General features: G+C 40.2%; 2 protein-coding genes across 11 annotated transcripts; both read left to right on the top strand.

The window, feature by feature from the left end:
- The first annotated feature begins 5,190 nt into the window (after positions 1–5,190).
- ube2d4 (ubiquitin-conjugating enzyme E2D 4 (putative)) lies at positions 5,191–10,989 on the top strand. Its single transcript, XM_053871290.1, has 7 exons — positions 5,191–5,462; positions 6,438–6,501; positions 6,588–6,619; positions 6,698–6,775; positions 6,866–6,971; positions 7,415–7,508; positions 8,797–10,989. The coding sequence occupies exons 1-7, from the start codon at positions 5,439–5,441 to the stop codon at positions 8,840–8,842; spliced, it is 444 nt and encodes a 147-aa protein (XP_053727265.1). The 5' UTR covers positions 5,191–5,438; the 3' UTR covers positions 8,843–10,989.
- A 1,140-nt stretch (positions 10,990–12,129) lies between these two features.
- dbnlb (drebrin-like b) lies at positions 12,130–21,190 on the top strand. 10 transcript variants are annotated; one of them, XM_053871634.1, is made up of 15 exons: positions 12,130–12,272; positions 14,951–15,006; positions 15,214–15,326; positions 15,401–15,475; positions 15,580–15,729; positions 16,763–16,840; positions 16,964–17,115; positions 17,190–17,241; positions 17,647–17,718; positions 17,919–18,042; positions 18,272–18,388; positions 18,685–18,759; positions 18,895–18,944; positions 19,005–19,092; positions 19,935–21,190. In XM_053871634.1, the coding sequence occupies exons 1-15, from the start codon at positions 12,190–12,192 to the stop codon at positions 20,069–20,071; spliced, it is 1,422 nt and encodes a 473-aa protein (XP_053727609.1). In that variant the 5' UTR covers positions 12,130–12,189; the 3' UTR covers positions 20,072–21,190. The 10 variants fall into 10 exon arrangements, with proteins under 10 accessions (XP_053727609.1, XP_053727612.1, XP_053727611.1 ...); XM_053871637.1 differs by lacking the exon at positions 18,272–18,388; XM_053871636.1 differs by lacking the exon at positions 18,685–18,759.
- Positions 21,191–22,528: the final 1,338 nt, after the last annotated feature.

The following is a 22,528-nucleotide window of genomic DNA, read 5'->3' as shown; positions in this document are numbered from 1 at the left end:
AAATTTGACATCTCTCTGTTATACTGTGGGCTGGGTTCACATCCCAGTAAATTCGCTCTACAAAGAGCGTTTCAGCTGCATTTAGTCTTTTAAGAATATTTCTTTGAAAAATTGAAAATGATGCCATTGATTTACATACAAATTTGCATGTAAATAATGCTTTTAAAAAAACAATGATTAGACACAGTGAAATTTTAGGTTAAATAAATCACCCGCAATCTGTGGTCTAGTCCTCCATTCATACGTCCATATCAAGAGTGGCACAGGGGCCACATTCTTAACCCTTACCCTGAGACTAACGCGAGGGGCGGTCAAACCAGAAGTAGTCTATTAAATCTTATAAAATATGTGTAGTGGCATCATTCAAAAATGTATTTCACTAAATATACTTTTATTAACTTTAAATATTTTCAATATAAATCATAAATTATGGAAGAGCTTTCAGGTGGTGAATGCTTTGTTTGAGGGGCAAAAAAATATTGCTAACACTCTATAAAATGTAATTCAGACATAAAAAAAGAAAGGAAGAAGATCTAAAGTTATTTGAAAAGAACCTAAAGAATTTAAAAGGAATTTTACTTTTGCTCTAAGCTCACTGAAGCCTCGTGAATACAGGCCAATGGCCACCTGCAGTCCGTTTGACCACCTCTGGTCTATATAGTGCTATAAAATGGAGTAAGGTTTTCGTAAAGCTGTCTCTATTTGTATAGGCAATTCAGGCTTTGATACTTAAATGTGTTTTATTTAAATTCTTCAAGTCTTGACTGCGTGATCCGCTCAACTAGTGCTGTGTAATGACGTAGCAACCATAAAATTAAAGATGAAATGTTATTATAATAAGTTGTTGGCAACCATTGTTACACTTATATTGACCACATCTACAACTCTATCATTAAAATGTAAGTGTTCTGTCATCAAAACTGGTGATAAATTAGAAAGCAAAAGTCACTACTATGTTTTTTCTGATCGTCTATTTGCATTGGATTACAACTATTATGGGAGTTTAAAAAAAGTGAACTGATGGCACATCAGATATACATGTTTATATTTAGTCATATTTGATTACAGTCTGCAGCCATTTGTTGGTGCTGCCAATGTCTGTGTGCTACAAAGGAAATCCCTCCTTTGTCTCTCAAGGAAACCCAGCAAACTGGGAAAAACCTAAAATTGTCATTTGAACTCCAAAAGTTGGAAGACATTTAATGATGCGTGAGTGTCACCAGTAAAATAAAAAAGGTGTTCGCCAACACTGGTCCCAAGCTTTGGGAAACTGCTGGTAGCAAGAGCTGCACAGTAAAAAAACAGCTTCCAGAGCTGTCAATCACTGTGGCAGAATGGTGGGGCAACTCAGCGACACGCAGCTCCGGGGATTGCGCTTTAAGTGCTTAACCCCAGGAGGATTACTGCTTCTTTATGACTTGATGTGTGGTTTGTGCCTGGGCTCCACATGATGCACTTCTGATGAGGGAGGATCAGAGGTGACGGACACATGGGTCCAGATCAGATGTCCGTATCTATAGACCCCTGAATGCATACCAATTGGAGGAGCTATATAAAACCTCTCATGTCCATGTACATGAGCTTTGAGTTTCGATCTGAGTCACCTGAGTGCAGGTACTGCTCATACACCCGCAGGAACGACACTAGATTGTGGAATGTTCCACTGACATTAACACACTATGGCGCACTGAATGTTTCGATGGATATAATTGGCATATAATTGTCAAATCTGTGCTTAGGTTATGACTCTCTTATTTAGGGCTCCAGGCCCCCACAGGTCCGTGCAAGGGGATAAGTAGCAAAAATGTCAACAGAACTTCAATTGGACTGACACAGCAACATCATTTTTAGACAAAAATGATCCCATCTTGCTCCAGGTTCCATATCATACTGTAGGGAAAAACATCCTTACATTTCATAATAAATGTGAGATGATTCAAAAAGCACTTTTAAAAAGCACATACATTGCTTTCGGTCACATCACTATGACAATATCACATATGCTGTTGTACATAGACTTATATATAACTATATACAACTTTTCTTATTGCCCTTGGAATCGTTTTTGGTGACACCATCCATGTTTTTTTCAGACCATTAAGCATTTCTTGAGTCCAAATTGTGGTCGATGGTTGGGATCCAGACTAGCTGAAGGTTTAAATGAATGGACAGTCTTTGGTTTGAAATGTTTAATCTTCACCCTGAAAAGGGTCTTCAGTGAATGCCGTTTTAAAATATGTAAATATCTCAATTTAAACACTACATAAACACAGTAATGCTCAGCAGTTTTTATCAGCGCAATCATGAGAACCTGGGGTCAAAGTCGGTCTTCACACCGATAAACAAAATCAAATCACAGTCAAGGAAATGAGCCATGAAATGCTGATTGCTTTATACAGAATGTCCTTTTTTCTAGTCACTTAGCAAAAGAATTATTTGATTGTGCAAAGTGCTGACTTCACTGCAAACATGAGTCTTGCTTTCACATATAGCCCGGGAGTATAATCGAATCAAGACCATTGATACAGGGGGCGAACAGATATCTCTTAGTTTGGGGACAACAATGGATCTTTGTTCGGAGCGAGAGCCATCAGAAAGCTAATACGCTGAGCCAAGGTAGAACACCTCTGGAGACAGAGAGCGACGCTTGTGCTCAGCATTAATTCCGTCTGCTTTTATTGGATAATTCAAGACATTGACAAGACCCATTTAAGTTAATTTTGAAAATGACAGCGAGCGTATGTGGTTTTTGATAGGAACCATGGGAAAAGTGGTATCAGGATGAATGCCCTCATGCTCACACCATCTAATTGCCAAAATAAGTGAGATGTTTTCTGTTATACAATGGAACTTCTGCCCACGGTAGTTCATGTGACCGAAAAGACACATCGCTGGAGTCTGCTGAGTCCGTGGTTTCAAATATCACCACTATAGGCTATGTTCCATGTGAGACAGGTCAGCTAGGCTTCCACCCCCACCCATATCATCCCCGTCCCGTCACATTCACACCTCAGCTCGTACATCAATCTGGCGCCCAGTAACTAAAAACTCAACTTCTGATCGAGGTGGGAAATTCCCGATGCAGGTTCAGGATGTGCTGCTCGACAGCAACAAATACTTTTTAAACCATTTAGAAGGCAGCAATAACCTGGAGGCCTGCAGTTTTTTTGGCACGCAGGAGAAGATGTGGCGACAACCCTCCATAGTGAGGAACTGTGGGCACCAGTGCACGGTCTTGACCGTGACCAAAAACCTCATGCCGATAAATGCTGTCTTTAAGTGGACAACTTCAGAGCACAAGGCTCCTGCTGCAAACTGCTACCTCTGCTGGCAAGCTGAATCTGATTACACCAAGGCCCCGAGGACAGGCAGGTCATTGAGAGCACAGGGATGAGCAAACAATGAGATATTATCTGAAGGAATCTTCAGCTTTCCAAAGGAAAATGGTCCTTCTCAGTGTCACATTGACGATAGGATCCTCAACCTGACACTGAATCAGCCATTTAAGAAGAGCGAACACTGCAGCTCATTCATACGCACGCACTAAAATAATGAGAGCTCTTTTTTCAGCCTTGTTTAAGACGTATAAAGGGGAGCTCATGAGGCCTTTCAACACAAGGCTTTGCAGAAACTGGAGCATGCAGCTGACTCTGTTGAATATTCTTCTCCAAACATTGAGTTTAGAATAAACAATTGCATTGTGTGTGTCTATTATACGCGTCTATTATAGACTTGAGGAATGCTAGTGATGCTCCTTTACTGTCTTGTATCTTTTTATATGACTGAATTCAGAGACCTCGCATTCCATCTGATATAGAGCATTTTATTTGAGTCTTGGAAAAGTTCTGTATAAAGTGCCTGCCCTGGTTGGCTCCTCGCACAATACAAATAGTGACATCTTGTGGCTACAATGGGTCACCTACAGCTAGTGCAGTTATTTGTTTCAGGATTTGTGTGCCTGCAGTTTACACGTCACCTGCAGGTGTTGGACAAAATAATGGAAACACCTTAAAGCTAAAAAAGCTTCAAGGTGTTTCCATTATTTTGTCCAACCCCTGTATATGAAGTAACAAGTAAACAGTGGTAGACAAGGACCATAATTATTCTACTCAAGCAAAAGTACTATCACTCAAATGAAAATTGACTCAAGTACTAGAAAACTAGCCAATCTAAAAATATACTCAAGTAAGAGCACAACGCAGAAACAGTTTAACTTTTAAATGGACTGTCTTGTTTTCAGCACAATTTTGAGTCAAAAGTGAGATCTGCGCAAGTTCGCCTTCACTTCAATTTTCTTTTTCAAAGTTTTAAAGTACTTTTAAAGTTAGCCATTAATGTTAACTCTTCCAGCAAATCTTGTAGTTAGCATTGCAGTTAACATGATATAAAATGAGATCAAATTAAATACATATTACAGCAGTATCTGCAGTGGGTTTGAGAGCAACTTAAGGCAAGTCTGGGTTTGGAGTGAACATAGATGATTTACTGTGTCACAGTCCAAAATTAACTGTATAAAAGGTGTGAGTGGTCGTTTATGAATCTATGACCTATCTAAGGTGTCAACTACCTTATATAGCTGAGATACACCGCCGCAGCCCACAACCTCGAAGTCGAAACAAGATTTTCTTTAAATATATATATTGTATGTAATTAAGTAAATTAATTAAGTTTCAGGTAGTGTTTCAGTTGTTGGTTTTTCAAGTTGTTTTGATGCTAAATAATATGTAGTTTTCACAGAGCAGAGGAAAAGTTGTACTTGTTCACAGACCTTTATCAACAGTGCCTTTATAAAGTTAACTGCAGTCTGTATTCTTCCATATCAGTTTAACAGAATTAGCAACAGAACGAATCAATTCTTTTTCCGTGCAACAGATTGTCCATTGGAACTTAGTATAACTACTTAAACAGTCAACTGAACTTACAGCCGTGGTGCTCTTGCTTGTGTTTCTCTGAAGGAAACCTTGACAAGACTGTAACTGCCAGAGAGAGAAAAACGGCAGGTTAGCGAGAACACGTAGTGTTTGGTTTCCTATCAAACATATATACTATATAATTTAGGCTGTATTCAATCGATATTCGGGGGTAAATTTAACATATAACTTGACCTCTTGTGTGTTTTCGCCTTAGCCAGCGTCACATGACCGGATTTGACGAATCAGGTGGTGGCACAACAGCCAATGAGGAAGCGATTTGTGCGTCTGCGTCATCGCTGTCGGTGTTGCAGTCTTGTAATTAGTGGCCGTTCAACATCTACAGTCTTTTTTAGTGTTAACAGCTTAAACTTTCATGCGAATGACACATTGTCTTTATTTGAGACTGCGTGAGACTTTGGTCTTCAAAGTCTTCTAGTGTATGGAAGGCGTTACGTGGCGACTGAAGCCTATTTGTATGTGTGCCGAGTTGACGATTAGCCGATACCTAGCATAGCCATTGGAGCAATGGCGTTGAAAAGAATTCAGAAGGTGAGTCTATATTGTTTGTCACACCGAAAACACGCTCCGGGGGTGATGTGTTATCGAATTCTGAGACGTAAATGTAAATATATTCTTCATATGGGTGGTTTGATCGCGTTAAATCGCTGTTTCCAGTGTGCGTTTAGACCTAGTCGACGAGTAATTCATAAACAAAGACGGGCTAACCAGTGGCCTTGTTGGTGCAGTGCTACAGTAACGCTGGAAAAACATCCAGCTCGCGGTGTAAAACCTTGGATTTAAACGCGTGATTGTGTTTTATTTGTTGTCGATGTGATATTTTTAATACCAATAGATAGCATATTTTTTTATTTTATCCCAAACAGCTCGCGATGATCTTGCATCTGTTGAAAGCGTCAATTAAAATGAACAATTCAGCGTGGTCGCTTGTATTAAGATATTGAGTTTGGAGCAAAACGGTCGTTGGTGTTTAGCCCCTGGATGACAGCTGCTTGCTTGTTGCCAAAATTGAACCCCCCGTGTCACTGTTGCCATATATGGAGAGGTATATGGGGCACTAAATCAGGCCAAGGTGTGTATTTATATAACTGAATAGATGGTCTTTCTCTGAATAGATTTTAAATTATTGACGTAATTACCTTGTTTTGCTTTGCTTCACGAGCATCCAACAGTTCTTCACATGAAAAATCCTTTCTACCACTTCTTTGCAGACTTCTTGTCAAAACATACATATTCTTGTCGTTTGTGATCAACATAATTTGATTTTCTGCTAAATAACATACCATTGTTCATGTAAATACAAATTTAACTAAACATGAAAAAATATCATATTTGATCTTCAGTTATCGATATACACAAAAAAGCAAATGAGAGTTTGCATTTTTAGTAAATTTTTACATCAACTATTGTACATCTAATTCTTTAGAACCCAAAAGTTTTCTTCCTTCCTCCTTCAGTTCATCTCGTTTTTCTTCATTGTTCTATTTGTATCTGATGTGTCTTCAGGAGCTTTCAGACCTTGAGAGGGATCCACCTGCTCAGTGCTCAGCAGGGCCCGTCGGAGATGATTGTAAGCTCATTTTACAATATTAACTGTCAGCAATTAATGTATGCATTTATTTATTAGATGGTAAATGTGTGTTTTTTTCCCCTAAGTATTTCATTGGCAGGCAACTATAATGGGTCCTGTAAGTATGCTCATTCTTTGCTTTTAAAAATGGCCATTGAAAATTATTTGTTGATGTTTAGTGTTCTCTCTTTATTAGAGCGACAGTCCATATCAGAATGGAGTGTTTTTTCTCACTATCCACTTCCCTACAGACTACCCCTTCAAACCTCCAAAAGTGAGTGTGCCGGTCACATTAGACCATATTGTTTACCTGGATACAATGCGTGATTCATTGGATGAAAACCTTTTCTACATATTGTTACAGGTTGCGTTTACAACAAAAATATACCACCCAAATATCAACAGCAACGGAAGTATTTGCCTGGATATCCTGAGATCGCAATGGTCTCCTGCACTCACAGTCTCCAAAGGTCAGCAGCTTCTGAAATCTCTTTTAATCCAACACTGACATCAAGTATGTTGTCATAACTGAAATTACATTTAAGCAACTGCTGTTTATTTTTTCAATGATTCCTTTGAGTCAAATTTTAAATTCACTTTTCTAATGTGTTAAACTGCCCTCTGTTTATACATTGCAAACCAACAAAAATGATCTTCTTTCCATGGTTTTGCTGATGCAACTCTTGAGGCTACGGCCTTTCAGGCCCTGCTTTGTTGCAGCTGCTTGTCCACCTGACGGTCGTCTGTGCTTGCATAACTGTCACCTATGTGCTGATGATCTTGAATTTTCATTAATGTCCTCTGTTGTAGCCCCCAAACCCCTTCTCCAATGATAATTAAGTGCTCTACGTGTCTGGGATGGAATTCAGGTTTGTTTTGTTGAACTGAAAACATTTTCCTTATGTCTCCGCAGTATTGTTGTCTATCTGCTCCCTTCTTTGTGATCCTAACCCTGACGACCCTCTGGTACCGGAGATTGCTCATACGTACAAGGCGGACAGGGAAAGGTAAGTTGCTTACTTAAATGAGCCAATGCATAGATCATGCTTCAGTACCAGTGTAATTACTGATGTAATGTAGTTGTAGTCTTTAACACATTTGTTAAATAACCGTATGTAGTATAACTACCAAATGTTTTAGGCTGTGTCCCGTCCCAATTATCACCCTAACACTGGGTTTTGCGCGTTCACATGTAAAGTGTAGTGTGTCCCAATACTCCTAAGACCGAGGACACTCGCTGTTCACCACTTGAAATGATCCTTTCAAATCCAGGGAGCTCTGGAGCTGACTTTAAGCAAAGTGAGAATATGAAGTGTGAATAGATTTCCAGGATACTTTATTTAATAACAATGTTGTCCAGGACAACAGGGACATTTTAGTAACAAAGACTGCTCTTCCGTTTGTTTACTTTCTCTCGAATCACGCATTAGCGACCCAAATGGTCGACCGTGTCCGACAACACGAACAATACAATGTATGTATGTACAACAGTATTGTTTTATTTCTTTTTAACAAACAACAGTGGGCTAGCATCCACGCTAACGTTAACATCGTCCTACCTCTAACAGATCTATCACCGCAACATAGCGACGAAGCCAGCTTCGACTCCTCCCATTTCTTCTCCGTTGGTTCACCAAACCAATCAAAGTGAGATGATCAGCACTGATGCAAGAGGTTGCAAAATAGTTGGAGCTGGCATTTCCAAAACATCTCCAACACTCAATATGCAGGAAACAAAACACAGCACGGCAACCAATGACACTTTGTCTTAACGTGTGACGTGATGAAGTTGCCCCAATTCTAAGGGACGTCGGTCACTTCACTTCGTCGGCGGAGGGCACTTCATAGTGGAGGGCACTCAAAACCAAGTGCTGGTGTTAGGGTGAGAAAAGGAACACGGCCTGAGTCCCCATTCCTGAGCCACTACGCGTCACTGCCACTACCAAAAAAATCGAAGAACATTCAGATCTTAAATCACGGCCATATTCAAGTGAAACTCAAAAGTGCACCTGGCTGGATCCCTTTGACTTTGAGATTGTGGCTGGAAGGATCTGTGTTATGCGAGAACTATGGGGCCCATCCAGTAAGCTTATCTAAAGCAATTGTTCTCTTCACACTATAGTTCTGAAATATTCTCATATTCACGGTTTACAGTTCAATGTTCATGGTTGAACATGCCCAAGTATATAAGATGTCATCAAAGACTAGATTCAGATGTATTGCGTGACAGCTTCCTCTTTCTATTTTAAAGCTGTTATTTACTTTAGGTTTTTTTTGTTTGTTTGTTTTTAACAGATACAACAAACAAGCAAGAGAATGGACACAAAAGTATGCCATGTGAGAGTTCCAGGGGAACAAAACTAAACTAGAAAATAAAAGACCATGGTTTGGAACTTGGAGCAAATCTTCATCTGAGGGGAAGTTTTCGGAGCTCATCTTCCGGGATGGAATCGTTTTACAGAGGTACAGTGCCACCTGGCTTTCCATGTGCTGAGCTGCAACCATGCGCTGTCCTTCATGACTTGTATGGACCTCTTGAGCATGACCTGGCGAGCTCTTGGAAGCACTCTTTCATGGAATACTGGAAATGTCTGTCAATAAACCACACTCAAGACTGTAAACTGTTATTCCTGCTTTCACGAAAATCATCGTGGCTCTTCTCACATATAGTTTTCACCGCCAGTGTGTCATTGTTTTTTTGAAAACAGAAATGTTTCGATCGGAGAAGTCCATTTTGGGGGCTACTTTATGTGTCCCACTGGATGTGTTGTATTACTGTATTTCTACGTATTGGGTGGCCTTTGTGTTATTACTTTTAACGGCCTACGTGCAATTGCAACGGAATGTTCTCTGTTTAACACGGAAACCATTACCAGCGGTTGATTGGTTGGCACGTTCTGTCTGTCTCTCAAAATGATTTTAAGAGGTGAAAGGGTCAATTCCCCCTTGTTTGCAATTGGAAATGCGACATAATTTTAGTAAGTCATTTGTTAGCTGACCTTCGACCCGCTCAAGTCCTCTTCATTTATTTACACGCTTCCCTTTTCTCCTGCATCCTACCACACGACTAGTGTCATGACAAACATCGACATGCTGTTGTATGACTTGAACCTTGCTGTCGACACTCTCATTTTGCACGTGGTTACTCTGTGTGCTACCTCCTCAGTGCAGTTTCTCAGGTATCAAGCCAAATCATCAGCCTTCATGAGCAGTAATCCATGTGGGAACAGCGACACTTCAACTAATGTCACTTCACTTCTCCTGCAGACACTAGACATTTATCAGAAACAAAAGAGAAAAAAAGAAACTCTTGCTGGAGGCAGATGGTTACAGGACTACATTCTGTCCTGAAGGTTTAATTTTGAACAGCCTGTTGATGATGCATTACCCAGCTTCTGTTCTGTTGTCATGTGCTCTTGATGTTTCACCTGAGCTCAAATTTGAAACTAAAAATGATGGAGGTGAATAGCTCTTATGTTGTTTTATTTTCGGTCCGCCATCAGACTTCTGAGTCTGATAGGTTTTTTGTTTTTTTTTTGCTTTGACATAATAACTTAAAGGTGATACATGTGACATTTTAAATGTATGTTTGAATGCTTTTGGGGTTTTCTTTTTCTCTTTCATGTCATCACATGACAACATGCTGTCATAAGGTGTGTCAAACATTTTAGTTTAAATAAAGCATTGTGACAGATGATGTGGTTAGGATATGCTGTTTTTTTTGTTTGGACATCAGTGTACCAATGCTGCCAACATAAAAGGGATTATTTGTTGTTATAAACTGGAAGAAGATTTGTCAATATTGACTGAAAAAAAAGTAAGGCATGAAGAAAAGTACCTTTTATTGTAGAACTAGCACCATTTAGGCACCGACTAGTTTGTTTTCTTTGTTAGTTGCTGTGGAGGAAATTGTCTTGCCAACAAATTCTAAACGACATTGTAGAGTATGAAATATGTAACCCAAATGCAGGAAATATCTTTGCTGCCACACTGCAATCAAAAAGACTTTTGTGTACTAGTACTAGTTCAGACTATGTGTACGTTATTCATCGGGCTACTTGTATGAAAAGCCGAGTATCTAGCAACTGTTTGATCGAATGCAGCCTTGATTCATCTGTGACCAACCATTGACTTCCTCTGTCCGGAGGCTCACTAGAGTTGATATAGGCAGCTTAGCATGACGCTTTGCTCTCTGGAGAAGCTTCTCACAGCCGTTTTCCAGACTTCAGGGATTTCGTTAACACTTCATCTGCCTAATATCTGTCAGAAATTACACGGTGACGATGAGTCATAGATTTGCTTTCAGGTCTTAATCTCCCAATAGGTGCTCCATTTTAATATAGACAAACAAATCTGCTTGGACATTACTAATAATAATTTTGTCATGTTGCGGTTCAGATCTTTAGCTTGAAATGTTCTTCATATTCGTGCACATCCTGACACTACTGACGCTGTCATTACATATGAATAAAGCTCATCTTGGTTTTACCTCCTCTTTTTTGTCTTTTATGGCTGAAATCTGTGAATATTTGATGTCATTTATGGTATGAGGCAACATTACACAGTTTCTCCCTGTAGTTTCCTCCCAAAGTTGGACAAAATATTGTGTTTCATGACTCAAGGGTGTGTAGGGTCCAGTCCGGGATGCCCTGTCTCTCTCTGAAGGAATGGGTTTGGGCCCTTGACTAAAAAAAGTGAGAGTAAGTATAAAAGAATTACCACATTTCCCTTATTTACTCCACCTTTATATACATTTTCCTCTGTACAGATCTTGAAGGTCACTTCAAGAAATGCTGGCACTTCCATCCCTTATTTTCTGGGGGTCTTGGCGAACTGGAGGTCATAGTGGGGGCAATCAATGACCTTCAAAACTTCATTCATGTAGTAGAGTGAGAAGATAATATTTCTGTCTTCATACCCAAGTGTCGTACAGAAATACAGGTGTCTGAATCCTATATCCAAGCATTAATGCAAGGCTTCTTCTCTCATAAGTGAGTTTGAAGCTTCTATGTGGAGTTTATGGATTGTTCTTCCTGTGGGTCGGTGCTTTGCTGGGCAATTGTCTTGAGTGCAACATGTGACCAGCTGAGGGACTTGGTTCGGTGGTCAACGTTGTGAAAAAGAAACATAAAATGTTACATTCCGTGGAGATGACTAGAATTTATTGAATAATAAATGATTTCATGCTCTGCCAAAACATTTACTTCGGAGTTTATTTTAGGAGTGTGACACATTAAGCATAGGGATAAAAAGAAAACTGTATATTTCCCTTTTGTTTTTTGCCTCAAATGGATAAACAGATACCCAAGTTTCAGCTGTATAATGGGGTCGCGACTCTTCCTCAATGCAGTCTGGAGTGGTGCTTCATTTCTTTACCCTTACACTTGGTTTTGCGGTGCAACTGCACTGTTATATACATTTTGCAGTGTCGTATAAAAATGAAACATAAATACCACGGAGATTCTAAGGATTACTTGTTGTTTTCAATATATATTTTAGCCCTTTGTATGGCCGATATGCATGATATTAAGGCAACATGAAACGCTCGCCGCCCCCGCTGGCTGTACTTGTGCACAACCCGACGCTCCCTTCGCTTCCTGCCCAGCTGAAAGTCAGCATCGTCGCCACTCCTCCAGTAGGAAGGGCGCATCCCGCAGAGCTAGCAGGCTAGCTGAACTCAACTCAACCATGGCAGTTAACCTCAGCAAAAACGGCCCTGCAATAACTGCAGCGTACAAAGAGGTGGTGGACGAAAAATCCGACACAAACTGGTCAGTCATTCATCTATTTAAGAAGAGTGCATGGACTGTTGCGCTTTGATATTAGCAGGAGAAGTGGTTAGCAACGGGCTTGTCAAGTTACTCAGCGTCAGTGACCAGCAACGGTAGATGTGTCCCATCAATTCATAATAAGGCCCTTATTACCGATTGTCAAAGTCGAGTGAGATATAGGAGCCGGTTTTTATCAGTGTCGGCCTCAAAAAACGCCCGATATTTGGACAATTTTCAACCTCACAAGTCACATTACATAATAAATAAGATACCACGCTGAATAAACATCGAATTCTGGCATTTGAGAGATAAAAAATGTTATAAAATGCTTTGCCCTATATTGCGGTTAAACGCAACTTCCTGACAAGAGCTGTGAGTATTCATAAACAACCCGCAGCATAAGTTCCTTTGCGTCTTATGTTGTCTCCTTGTGGATCTCTTGCCAGAGAGAAACTATCGGTCTTGGAATGTGTGAGACGTTATTGTTGTTCTGTTATTGCTTTATTCATACTGTTCTACAGTTGTCTTCACTGACATTCAACTTTCAATAGGTTGCAATTGTTGTGCGGTGCTGCTGAATGTGGGTCAGTGCTCTCTTATCTCAATAGGCAACAAGTCTTAGTGAGCCCTTAAAAAGGACGGTGTAGTGTGAGGTAAATCCTCAAACAAGAACACAAGTGTGTGTGTTGTTTCCCTTCTCAAAATGAATGCGGATTAAGGGCTGAGCCACGAAGGAAGGCTCACTGAATTTTATAAGTTTGTAAGTTGTCCCCACACCTCATCTTTGGTTGAAGGCACTTTGTGAACTTGCCCTGGATGAAACCATCTTCTTCAGGCAAGAACCTTTTGAGTAAATGTACAAGTGCTGTATGGGAAGGAATCACTTATTTGGTCCCTTGACCGCCTCTAAAAATGTTTTTTTTTTTTGGTGATTTAAGAATCCTCTTGTCTGAGCTAGGAAAGAGAACATGTACTTTTGAAGCGGCTCTCTAGTCAGTGAATATATGACTTGAAGTAGATGGCTTTGCAGCAGCAAAGTGCTTTTCCATTCTGTGATATATTGCAACTGTAACAGTGTGTAATCGTGCCACAGCTTTGACTGTCTTTCATATCTCACATTGAACCAATCCCTGTGGATCCACAGTTAATTACAGTACTGGGACACATTTACCGACTCACCACCAAGGGCCCCTAGAGATGCTCAGCCACCTATTTTTAGGTTTTTAGCCAATCACATACAGAAGAAGGATTTGAATTAAGGATCTTATTGATATGGTTTTACCACTATATTGTAGGAAACTTGATGGTGACAGTTAAATTTTAGTCTAATTTACAGAATTTGAAGTCATATTTCAGAGAATGAAATAACTTCATAGAGTAGATCCTTATAAAGGCAATCTGTTTGACTAAAGTGGGAAGTCATGAAAGATGTGGGTGGCTTGTTACGTGAGCTGAGAACCGGAACCAGTGATTATGTTATGATGGAACTGTGAACTACATGGTTTCAGTAATAGATTGGAGGCAGTTAAAGGTCATATTCTGCGGTTCAATGGAGTTTACAGATCATGTTTTTATATCAAAGTGCCATTTGTTCAGTGTATAATATTGCAGGTGGACCTTAATGGTGTTTTGTACAGATGTGACTACAACTATTCTAAGTGTATATAGTTACTAAGTCATGTTTGTGCATAACACTTTTTTGCTTCAGTAACCAATCCATGTAGGTGAAATGGAAAATAATTATCTGATGAAAAACAGAGCAATTTGTGTACATTTAAAAGAAGTATAAGGGTTGAAATGGCAAAATTGGGATGATCTGAGGTTCGTTTCGGTCCCAAATGTGCAAAGTATGGGAATATTTCACAGTGGAGACTCGAACACTGAACTGGGATAATGGTACACAACTGTTCATTACGATTTACATACCTTATTTCTTCTTTTTGAAATCACTATTTAGAAAACTAAAGTCAGATATATTGGCTTTTTTTGTCAACCTGAACATGTCATGACTTGTTGACTCATCGCTTAGGACTTAGTCATTAGTTTCCATAGTCACCTTTATTTTTTTGACTCCCAGCTTCTTGCTCAATGTTGTGAAATTAGGCATCATGTTGCTTTAGTTTTAGCTTCATGCAAGTTTGTCACTTGTAAACGTGTTATGGCGTGTCTTGACGCCAAAGTTCCCGGAACGTATTCGAGGACAGACCACTAATGATAGATTTTATGACGACAGACTTTTGCTCAACGTGCCCCAGAGCCAGAGTTTGGACACGTCTGCTTTCAGAGCAACACTCCAGACAGGTGTCTACTTAAGTGCCACAAGAATCTTACAGTCAGAAGAAAGTTTCATTTTGCGTCTTGAACCCTTCATGAAACCCTTCATTAACGTGGGTTCTGCTGACAGGGAAGTACATGTCGTTCATAAAATAGCATGCAAAGAAGGACATCTAGAGAAGGAAAGGGAACACAGAGAAGCCAAAGAAGCAGCACTGAGGAATAAAAGGGACAAAGAAAGAGCCAAGGAAATCGAAGATGAGTCAGAATCACTTGAGTGATAGGGTCAGTAGGCACAGTGGGTCTTGTTGTGATTCTGTATGTGTGTTTGTGGACAGGGACAGTGAAAAAGTAGTGATCTCTTCAATGTGTTTCCATGTAAATGTCCACTCTTCCCTCCACAGGGCTTTGTTCACCTATGAGGGAAACAGCAACGACATCCGCTTGGCAGAGAAGGGCGGTAAGCATCTTTGTATATGTTACAAAGTCATCTCTGCACCACATTATAAGTTGATAGGAATGCTGCGGTCAGCAGATCCACAACATGAGCACAAAAGAATTGCTTGGCTCTGCTCTCGACCCGTCATTTGTGAAGCGGGAAAATATGTTCCTGGTTACACAACTAACCACAGCAGCCATTTGAGACTCCACCATATTTATGTTTCAGATGGAGGACTGGAGGAGCTGGTTGAGGAGTTGAATAGTGGAAAAGTGATGTACGCTTTCTGCCGAGTGCAGGATCCAAATTCTGGTCTGCCGAAATATGTCCTTATTAACTGGGTGAGTTCCCAACTCTTGTTCTGGTCACTTGTGACGTGATTGTTGAAGTGAACAGCAGTTCTTTTGTCTGACAGACGGGGGAAGGTGTCAAGGATGCGAGAAAAGGAATTTGTGCCAATCATGTGAGCTCCATGGCCAATTTTCTAAAGGTTAGTTTGTTTTCGATTTCTGACATCACCGAGCTTTCAGTTAGCGCCCCAGTACAAACAAGCGTTTTGATAAACAACTCATACACCCTGTCCTGTTGCGACAGGGGGCTCATGTTACGGTAAACGCCCGAGCAGAGGAGGACGTGGAGCCTGAGGTGATCATGCAGAAGGTGGCCAAAGCTTCAGGAGCCAACTACAGTTTCCACAAAGAATCTTCCAGTCGCTTCCAGGATAGTGGCCCTCAGGGTCCAGTGGTGAGTATCCACAGACCCACAGTGCAAGAATAAACATGTATTTAAAGTCGAAGTCAACGGTTGTGTTTTTACTACTACTACTATTATTATTATTATTGTTATTGTTGTTATTATCATTATTATTATATGTTGTTCAGCTATTATTCCACATGTGCCACTGTATTTATTAGTTGTAGGTCAATAATCGCATTTGCATAGTTAACATAAACATCAATGTGGAAGTGAGATAATTTTTTTTTAACTTGACCAAAGTCAATCTCATTTCCTTTTTAAAATTTATTTTATTTTGTCTTTGTATTTTCTTTTTTATTATGACATCACACTCTATAATGTTTGTGCACCTGGATTTGGAAAATGATTTCCCTTAATTATTAGTTGTTCTTTTTCTTTAAATGTATCATCAAAAAGTATGTAGTGAAATCCCAGCCCATAATTAACTCATTCAAATCCCAGCCCTAATATATATATATATATATATATATATATATATATATATATATATTAGGGCTGGGATTTGAATGAGTTAATTATGATTAATTAATTACAACAAAAAATATTTTAATTAATTTAATTTAACAGTTTGCCCTCCAGACAACAGGGAACCATTGTAAGTGCAGGAGTTCCTGGTCCACTGATCACAAGACACGTGGCAGCTAGGATGATAACAACAACAACAAACATGGAGGAATCCCTGAACAAAAGCAAACAAAAGCATCTGTTTGCTTTTGTTCAGGGATGTTTTTCACTACACAATGACCAGGGTTTCCACTACTCTGAATGTACTTATGAAATTCTTGCTATTGTCAAACTGATGCAAGATAATAATAAATAATAATATTTTGTGTGTGTGTGCGCATATATATATATATATATATATATATATATATATATATATATATATATATATGCACCTCCTTTCCCCTCACAAATAAGTTGCACAATTGATGTGGAGTGGATGCAGCGGTTTGCTATGTGTTCATGTGTTGACGAAATGTAACTTGAGATTTAAATACATTCAATTTCCTTCTTGTAGGGGTCAGTTTACCAGAAGACAAATGCAATGTCTGAAATCAGGAAGACCAACAAGGACACATTCTGGGCACAGGCAGAGGTAAAGTTGGCTGCTGGCCACAGCGATTGAAAGCTGTTATACAGTAAAGATGACATGGATCAGACTGCTGAAGCTAGTATTCCTGATACAGTTCGCCCTCCGTCTCTCTTCATGTCACCGTAGAAAGAAGAGGAGCGGCGTCGTGTGGAGGAGCGACGCAAGGCTGACGAGGAGCGGCAGCATCTGGAGAAGGAAAGGAAAGACAGAGAAGCCAAAGAAGCAGCACTGAGGGATAAAAGGGACAAAGAGAGAGCCAAGGAAATCGATGAGCAGAAGTCGGTGTCACTTGAGTGATAGGGTCTGTAGACACAGTGGGTCTTGTTGTGATTCTGCATGTGTGTTTGTTTAGGAGGTACCAGCAGCAGCAGGAGGCGCTGAGAAAAGAGGAGAAACATCAGCGGGTGAGTTTTATCGGCGCTGTGGAAAGGTCACTGTTCATATACACAGCAAGTAGAAGAGATAACTAGCGTGTCTCTTGAGTATAGAGTTAGTTTAAAATGCATAGAGCTGCTGAGAGAACCGACTATGTGAGCTCACCACAGAAACCGATCTGGTGGTGTGTTGCCATGGCGACACATCTGACTACATAATCAAATGAGCCATTCAATACAGCACCGTTTCTTGCTTGATAAAGTCTTTGGTGACCCGGAGTTTACTTCACACCATGGTGACCCACATAGGTCTTCAGACATTGTCGGACTTGTTGAACATACAGAAGTTTGTTGCCACATCCAGCATATTCAGTAGTGCACACTGGGTTCAAGTCCTTGTGGGAAGCTAACAGCAGCAGTTGTTGACATCATCAGGAGGAGCAGGAGGACAGAGACGCAGTTCGGACGAAGGCAGTCAGGCGGGGTGAATCTGTGGAAAAGGCCAACGTGAGTCCCCCCGTTTCTAAAACAGCCTCCTTCGGCCTGGACTTTCTGCTTCTCTCTCGCTCTGCTGTTGGGGGTTTCAGTGTACCAGACTATCTTTACAGTCTTTTCCCTTCTCTCTGACCGGTCACACACATGTGTAGGTCTTCATCGTCCTCCTGTGTTTTCACTGGTCTTCATTTTTGCATATCTTCATGTCTCAGGAGGCAGCTTCCCTCATCTCCCAGAGAACCGTGAACCCCAGAGAGATGTTCAAGCAGAGGGAGAGGGGCATCACTCCCAGTGACTCCGATGTTCCAGCAGCAGCTCCTTCCAGCCCTCAGCCAGGTATCTTCCAGACTTGTTGTCCCGTTTCCCTCCAATCAAATGCTGTGTTACTGATACACCTGGTGGCGGTAGGTGGAGCCTTTCCGTGTCTGTGGTCCATCTCGTTTCACTATTTTAAAATGGCCGCCCCGTGGCTGGGTGGTTTTCATGATCATGCCTTGTCTCCATCACTTCTCTTCTTTGTCTTCTCTTGTCCATCTTGTCGGGGATTCCATGTGTCTCTGTTCAGGGCGCCTGCAAAGCCCTTTTCTGTCTAAGCCAGTGTATGAGTCAGAACCAGCCAGCTCACCTCAGCGCCAAGTCTCTCCTGAGCCAGCGCGCTCCGCCTCTCCTGTGCGTGCCTCAGGTGTGAGCTTACACACACTCTCACACACACTCACACACGCAAAACACGGGGATCATTTCACACTTGATGAACCACCAACTTCCGTTTCAACCTTTGTGCCGTTCTTCCACTCCTCATTCCTTACTGTCCCCAAATTCTTCCAACATTTCCACCTCATCGAGTTTCCTCATCACCTGAAGTGATTCTCAGGAGGAATGCACTTGTCTTGGCCTTGGTTTCGGGTTGCAACCTGCCCAGGCTCCTGAATGTGTTCCAGTGTGTACATGCATGTTTGTGCTTGTGTTTTGGGTGATAAGAGCCAGATGTGGATGATGGACAGTCCAGGTGTGAGTATGATGAGCAGGAAGTGGCTCCAGAGGAGACAAGGAAAGGTGAGGGTCGTCTTAAAAACTCCCATACACCCACCCTGCTTTCATTCGTTGGCCTCTCTGTCACTTGTTTGTCACTGCGGGATCCGTTGCTGCCTCCTGCTGGTTGTTCTTTCTCACGCACGTTTCGTTTTGCAGCTGACCACGCTGATGTCCAGGAGGTGGTCTATGATGAGCCCGAGCCTCAGGTATTTAAAATGGGCTACAGACCCAACTGTTGGCATTTGATGCTTATAACTGTCTTGCAGGTGGAGGATAATAATCTTTATGAGGTCCCCAGTGAAGAGACGTCGGAGAGAGGCATCTGTGCCAGGGCGTTGTACGACTACCAGGCTGGTGAGTGTTGACTAGCTATAAGAGAAAAAGTCACTGTTTATTATGTCGATGGGAACCACTGGTTCTCTGCGGGTCAGTGGTCTGAATCAGATTGGCAGTTTGACTCGGGCAGATCATAGACCTCAGGAACAAGAACAAACTTTCACAGTTTATCACGTTGGTGTTCCCCACATTTTATTTTATTGTTGTCCAATACAATTTTTCACTTTATTTATTTTGAGTTTTAAGTTATTAACTTTATTTGTGACTTTTTTTCATAATGTGCATTTTTTCCTCTTTTTATAATTTTAAGTCATTATTTTTTTTTTTTGTGAATTTTAAATGTTAAAATATATACCCTATTTAAAATTTTGCCCATTCATTTAATGACACAAAAATGCATTTTATTTTGAGTGTTTTTTTTTTTTTTTTTTTTTTAGCAAAATCAGAATCAGAAAAACTTTATTAATCCTGAGGGAAATTTTCTTCATGACGTAACATGCTAAAATATAAATATCAAATATAAAATACAAAATACTCTTTGTAAAGAGGAAAAGAAGGCTATATTACTTTTTATTCTTTTATATATTTTTTTAAATAATGTTTTTATTAGTTTTGTAATACAAAAGGTCACAAAAAGCTGAGTGTATTTATTCTTTTATTTTTGATTGGTTTTTTTTTTTTCTTACATTTTTTTTTCTCCATTATGTCTGTATTTTTAACAATGGTAATAACACACTTTATTGCTGTCCCTCCGTCACTCACCTGACTGTGGCCTGACAGATTTTGCCCACTGCTCAGGCTAAACAGAATCTGTGTTGCACCTTGATCTCAATCTTCGTCTTCCCATCGTCCTCCTCCAGCGGACGACACAGAGATCTCCTTCGACCCCGACGAGATAATCACAGGGATCGAGATGATCGACGAGGGCTGGTGGCGAGGCTACGGTCCAGACGGCCATTTTGGAATGTTCCCAGCCAACTACGTGGAGCTCATCTAGGCCAGCTCTGCTCCGGGTCCGAGCGGCTCTCTGCAGGAAACAGACGCAGCTACGAACCTCCTCACGACTGTGCCGCTGAGGAGAAACAACGGCAACAAGCCTCTTCGCTGTGGACGGTTTCATCAAAAGTCTATTTTTAGTTTGGAAAATGATCAAAGCAGGATGTTGTTTTGGTTTTGTGAAAATTCCTCCTCATTTCCTGGTTCTATTCACGATGATGATGTATTAGGGTCACTGTGAGTTACGTTTCACCCGCTCAAACATATAAGGTGCTGGAGTATAACTAAAGTCCCTCAGGTAGTATTATGGAAAAAAAATAATAGTACATATTTTTTTGCCGTTTTCATGAAACAAATATATGTATATATATATAAAAACTGTGACTCGTATTGGCAGTACCATAAACCCTGGAATAGACTGACTGGAGCTGCTGGAGAGCGACTCTGCTGTGACCCTAACTCACCACCGTACTTCACCTATAAATGTGATGCAGTCGAGTTGAGTCAGTCTTGAGTTGTGTGCATTACTGGTATCCCCCACCACAGTGTATGTACTCCTCCACCGGGCGTCAATCATGGTAGCAATGATTTCTTTTCCAAGAGGATGAGACCTCAAAGACAAGCGACACCAGTGTGACTCTTTGCCTTCTTTTTGCCTTATAGCTAGACTGAATGCTCCTATTCCTTTGGTGACCAAACCTTTTCTCCAGTGTGACTTTCTGATCTGCCTGGTTGATGTGATTCTTTGGTGACTCTGGAAAGTGATAGAGAACTGTGCATTGTTTTTTTTTTTTTTTTTTGGTTTTAGCATTTCTTGACTCATCGGAACCAAACCATTTCAACTTTATTCTTGTTTGATATCTCGCTGGTCTGAGGTTGTGTTGAAGCTTAAATTAATGTGTGGTGCCATTACGTGTGCTTTCCCTCCTGCAGGCGCTAGGTGACATTCCAGTTTGACTATTATGACGGTTCATTAAAAAAAACAACTTGCTTCGCAAACATTTCAACTCAGTTTGGGGCTGAACTGAGGATTAGAACCATGCAACATTTCTTAATGCCGAGTTTATTGTACCACACCGACATTCCTCATCATGAAATAAAGAAACAAGCTTTGTTTGTAGCGCGTCGTGAGTGGAGTTATTTGGTGGCTTGTTTACGTTTAACAGACTACACAACACAATTGAATTGAACCTCATACAGATACAGTGAATACAGTAACTACATTTCCTGCTTAAACCACCATCTTTTTGAATCTCGAGTTTCCATTTCAGATCATGTCTTTTTACCTTTGTTCTGTTGGCAGAACGCATCACCGCATATGAAGGAAAGTTTAGCAGTTCAATGGCAGTTTGGGCGACTGAGATTTGTTTAGGCATGAAAAGGGAGGACTGTATGTTTGTTTGTTTTCTAACAATTTAGTTCATTATAAAACATATAATATATACTACAACTTTGTTTTAAATTGATAGTACACGTTATTTCGCTTTGCAATTTAGTAAATATGTATTTTTTTCCCCTCATTTATTCATCAATAATAGGTGACTGAACTGCTCCACCTGAAGCATGAACTGTAGAGTCTTTCATTTTTTTTATATTCATTAGCATATTAGCAGAATAGCGATTCAGCTTGCTGTTGTTTTACATGAAGTGGCCGGACGTAAATGACAAGTCTCAAGATTGAAGAAATATATACATACTTTCCTTGCATCCTAATAATTGGAGGTAGAGTGAAACATCCGTGTAGAAGACTACAATTTAGAATCAGAATCAGAATAGAATTTATTGCCATGGTCAGTGGGGGTTCCACCAAGTAGGAAAGCGCTTCCAAATCAAGTGTTGTTAATAAAATAAAATAAAACAAAATAATTACTAATTTACTCAGCAACAACAAAAAATGTCAATTCGCCTATTTTACGATAGCTGTCATTTAAAACACGCACTGAGAAAAGCGATAAAAATAAAAACCATGACAAATTATTGTTTTTTTTCAAATTCATTTTTAAGCTAAATGTTGTATCTGTAATGTTCTAAAATTGCACACACTCAAATATGATGAGCTTTAATAAATGTTTACTGTCAGCACATGCGATGACAACCCTGTTTTGCTGGTAGACACCTCTGTTATTTTTCATTTGACGCGTGGAAGCAAATCATGTTAAAGTGAGATTCATATTTTGAATTAAAATATCTGAAAAAAATGCTTCAACTAAAACATACCATGTTCCCTTCAGGGTTGTTTTTGATTTTGTTCATAGTCAATCAACTGAAGTGTAACTTGATGTCATGTTCTCACCTGTATGTGTCGCCATAAAATATTGAACTAAAAATACAATATTTTGTGGAATATCCATGTTGCAGTCAAGAGTTTAATTTTTTGGTCACAGTTATTCATTGTGCACCGCGACCGTTTAATGGATGCATTTCTCATTACTTATTATTGATTTAGTTAATATACCAG

This window comes from Synchiropus splendidus, chromosome 7, assembly GCF_027744825.2.
Source record: "Synchiropus splendidus isolate RoL2022-P1 chromosome 7, RoL_Sspl_1.0, whole genome shotgun sequence".
Taxonomy (NCBI): Eukaryota; Metazoa; Chordata; class Actinopteri; order Syngnathiformes; family Callionymidae; genus Synchiropus; species Synchiropus splendidus.
The sequence above is the reverse complement of the archived record's forward strand: the minus strand, read 5'-3'. Positions and strand labels throughout refer to the sequence as shown.